Raw genomic sequence first — 2,251 nt, forward strand, 5'->3', positions numbered from 1 at the left:
AACCAGACCTCAAAATAAATTTAATGCATTTATATTACACCATTATTGACTCATACATACTTTGTCTCGTTTGGGAGCAATAGCATCCAGTTCATCAATGAAGATAATAGCAGGAGCGTTCTTCTCCGCCTCTTCAAATGCTCTTCGGAGGTTGGACTCCGACTCACCAGCCAACTTACTCATGATCTCCGGACCTTAGAAGAGAATTTCATTTTAAAACTGTTGGATGTTTAATTTGTGTACGTTTACTTTGTGTACTAATTTGTGTTTATTTAATTGTGTACTAATCTGTATGTTTAATTGTTTTTTTTTATTTGTGAATGTTTAGTTGTGTACCAATTTGCATATATTTAATAGTTTATTAGTCATGTTAAAATATTTAATGTATGCTACTATCCCTCATAGACACTCCAAGTAAAATGTTACAGGATTTTAGCTGTTTATTTTATACTGATTTCCATAACAAGTAATAATACAGATGTACATATTTTGGTACTTAAGATATACAACCATTCTTGAATGAAAAATTAATCAAGAGTTTAAAATAGAAGAATGTAAGTGTATTGCATTTCATCATTTAGTTAAATTGCTTGAACTGTACTCTGTACACATCGAGATTAATCGTGCATTTTTTTATAAAATACATTTATATATTTTTAGTTATTTTTTGTTTAAAATATTTATATATATATTAATATATATATATTTAGTTATTTATGTAAAATATTTTTGTTTAGTTTTTTTTGTACCGCTCACCATTGATAAGAAAGAAGAAAGCACCAGTTTCATTTGCAACAGCACGAGCGATCAGAGTTTTTCCTGTGCCTGGTGGACCATACAACAGAATACCCCTTGGTGGTTTGATACCAATAGCCTGGTTAAAAGTGGTTAAAGTTTAGTATAATACAGTTCATCTTAAGTAGGTTAATCCATGCCAGGTAAGCTATGAGGGATTTACTACAAGTGATGTGTTATATTACTATGTGTCTTATATAAGGTTACCTTTTGCTTTTAACAAACTTATTAGAAAGGTTATATATTACTTTTAACCATTTTTTTGGAAAACTTTTAACATAATATAAGGTCAGGGGTGTATACAAGGAGGGGTCACAGGGGTCTGGTTTTAACAGTAGCCTGTATAGACCAAATTATGAAAAAAAATGAAACAACTTATTTTACCTAAAAAAAATAAAATAAAAATTACTTTAAACAGTTGTGGATGACGAAGAGGAAGTTCCACCATCTCCTTGATCTGTGCAAGTTGTTTCCTGCATCCACCAATGTCATCATAACCAACCTCATTTAAAGATTCCTCTTCATCCTGAAAATAAAACACTTCATGAATGGACTGAAGCACAGGTGCTTGTGTTTTTGAAAACCAGGAGGCTCTTTAGGCCATATCATATGCCCATATTCTTTAGTTACGGTGCGTTTTACAGCCTTTTTTAGGATTACAAAGCAATCGACCAGTACACTAATGTAATTAGTTCATTAATAGTGCTATCCAATTGGTGGTTAACAACTTAAACTTTATTTCCCAAAACTGGTCAAAATTTCAAGCATTTTACCAGTCAACTGATAATATTCTATGTGATTGATAAAAATACCCAAACCCAACCCTAAAACGATTGATTTAAATTTACATTTTGTGCTTATCTACAGTCTATGTAGGTTTTTTTTTAACAGAAATGATAAACACCTCTCTCTTGATAGCTTCTCCCTCATAGTGAATAGTAGTGTCGGTTGATACCACACAGAAAGGACTTGGATCTGTTTCCACTACTTTGAACTCCACAGCTCTCATACCACCTCTTATAAGAAGAACATCTCCTTTGCTGGAAAGTTAAAACACAAATTTATAAAAAAAATGAACAATTTTTAATAAATGAATGTAACTTTTTAACCTTGCATGGCGAGGCAAGAAAAACCTTATAACACAAGTGTTCTTTTACACCTCGTGCCCACCAGTTACTAGGGATGTGCTGAAGTTGTAAAAGCTCGGGTTCGCCGAGCGCCGAGCTTCAACGAAAAGCTCGGCACGAGCCCGAGCCCGAGCACCTATGACGTCATCAAGAAGAAAGGCGTACGAGAACGCGTTCATATTCAGTCGAAAAGCGTCGCTAATTTAAATATTACAGAGCACGTGGTTTGCGGTTAAAAAGACGTCCCGTTTCGTAATTTCCAATAAAAAATACTTAATTAAAAAGTATTTATAACTTTTGCAGCCAGTGGTGCAACTAGCGCGTTCAAA

The 2,251-nt window shown here is 33.5% G+C and overlaps 1 protein-coding gene across 1 annotated transcript; it reads right to left on the reverse strand.

Moving 5' to 3' along the window:
• Positions 1-42: 42 nt before the first annotated feature.
• Positions 43-1,858, reverse strand: LOC100177530 (transitional endoplasmic reticulum ATPase). Its single transcript, XM_026839702.1, has 4 exons — positions 1,700-1,858; positions 1,205-1,321; positions 757-874; positions 43-194 (listed from the first exon to the last, which is right to left on the reverse strand). Exons 1-4 carry the CDS (start codon positions 1,802-1,804, stop codon positions 43-45), a joined length of 492 nt encoding a protein of 163 aa, XP_026695503.1. The 5' UTR covers positions 1,805-1,858.
• Positions 1,859-2,251: the final 393 nt, after the last annotated feature.

The sequence above is a fragment of the Ciona intestinalis genome, unplaced genomic scaffold (genome assembly GCF_000224145.3).
Source record: "Ciona intestinalis unplaced genomic scaffold, KH HT000734.1, whole genome shotgun sequence".
Taxonomy (NCBI): domain Eukaryota; kingdom Metazoa; phylum Chordata; class Ascidiacea; order Phlebobranchia; family Cionidae; genus Ciona; species Ciona intestinalis.

What these genes read in the sequence shown, in the direction of transcription:
- LOC100177530 (XM_026839702.1), bottom strand. Translation starts at nt 1,804, where the DNA reads ATGAGAGCTGTGGAGTTCAAAGTAGTGGAAACAGATCCAAGTCCTTTC. An exon ending in GAGAAGCTATCAAGAGAGAG is followed by an intron (nt 1,322 to 1,699) that starts GTGTTTATCATT and finishes TTTTATTTTCAG; the next exon opens with GATGAAGAGGAATCTTTAAA. An exon ending in GTCATCCACAACTGTTTAAA is followed by an intron (nt 875 to 1,204) that starts GTAATTTTTATT and finishes ACTTTTAACCAG; the next exon opens with GCTATTGGTATCAAACCACC.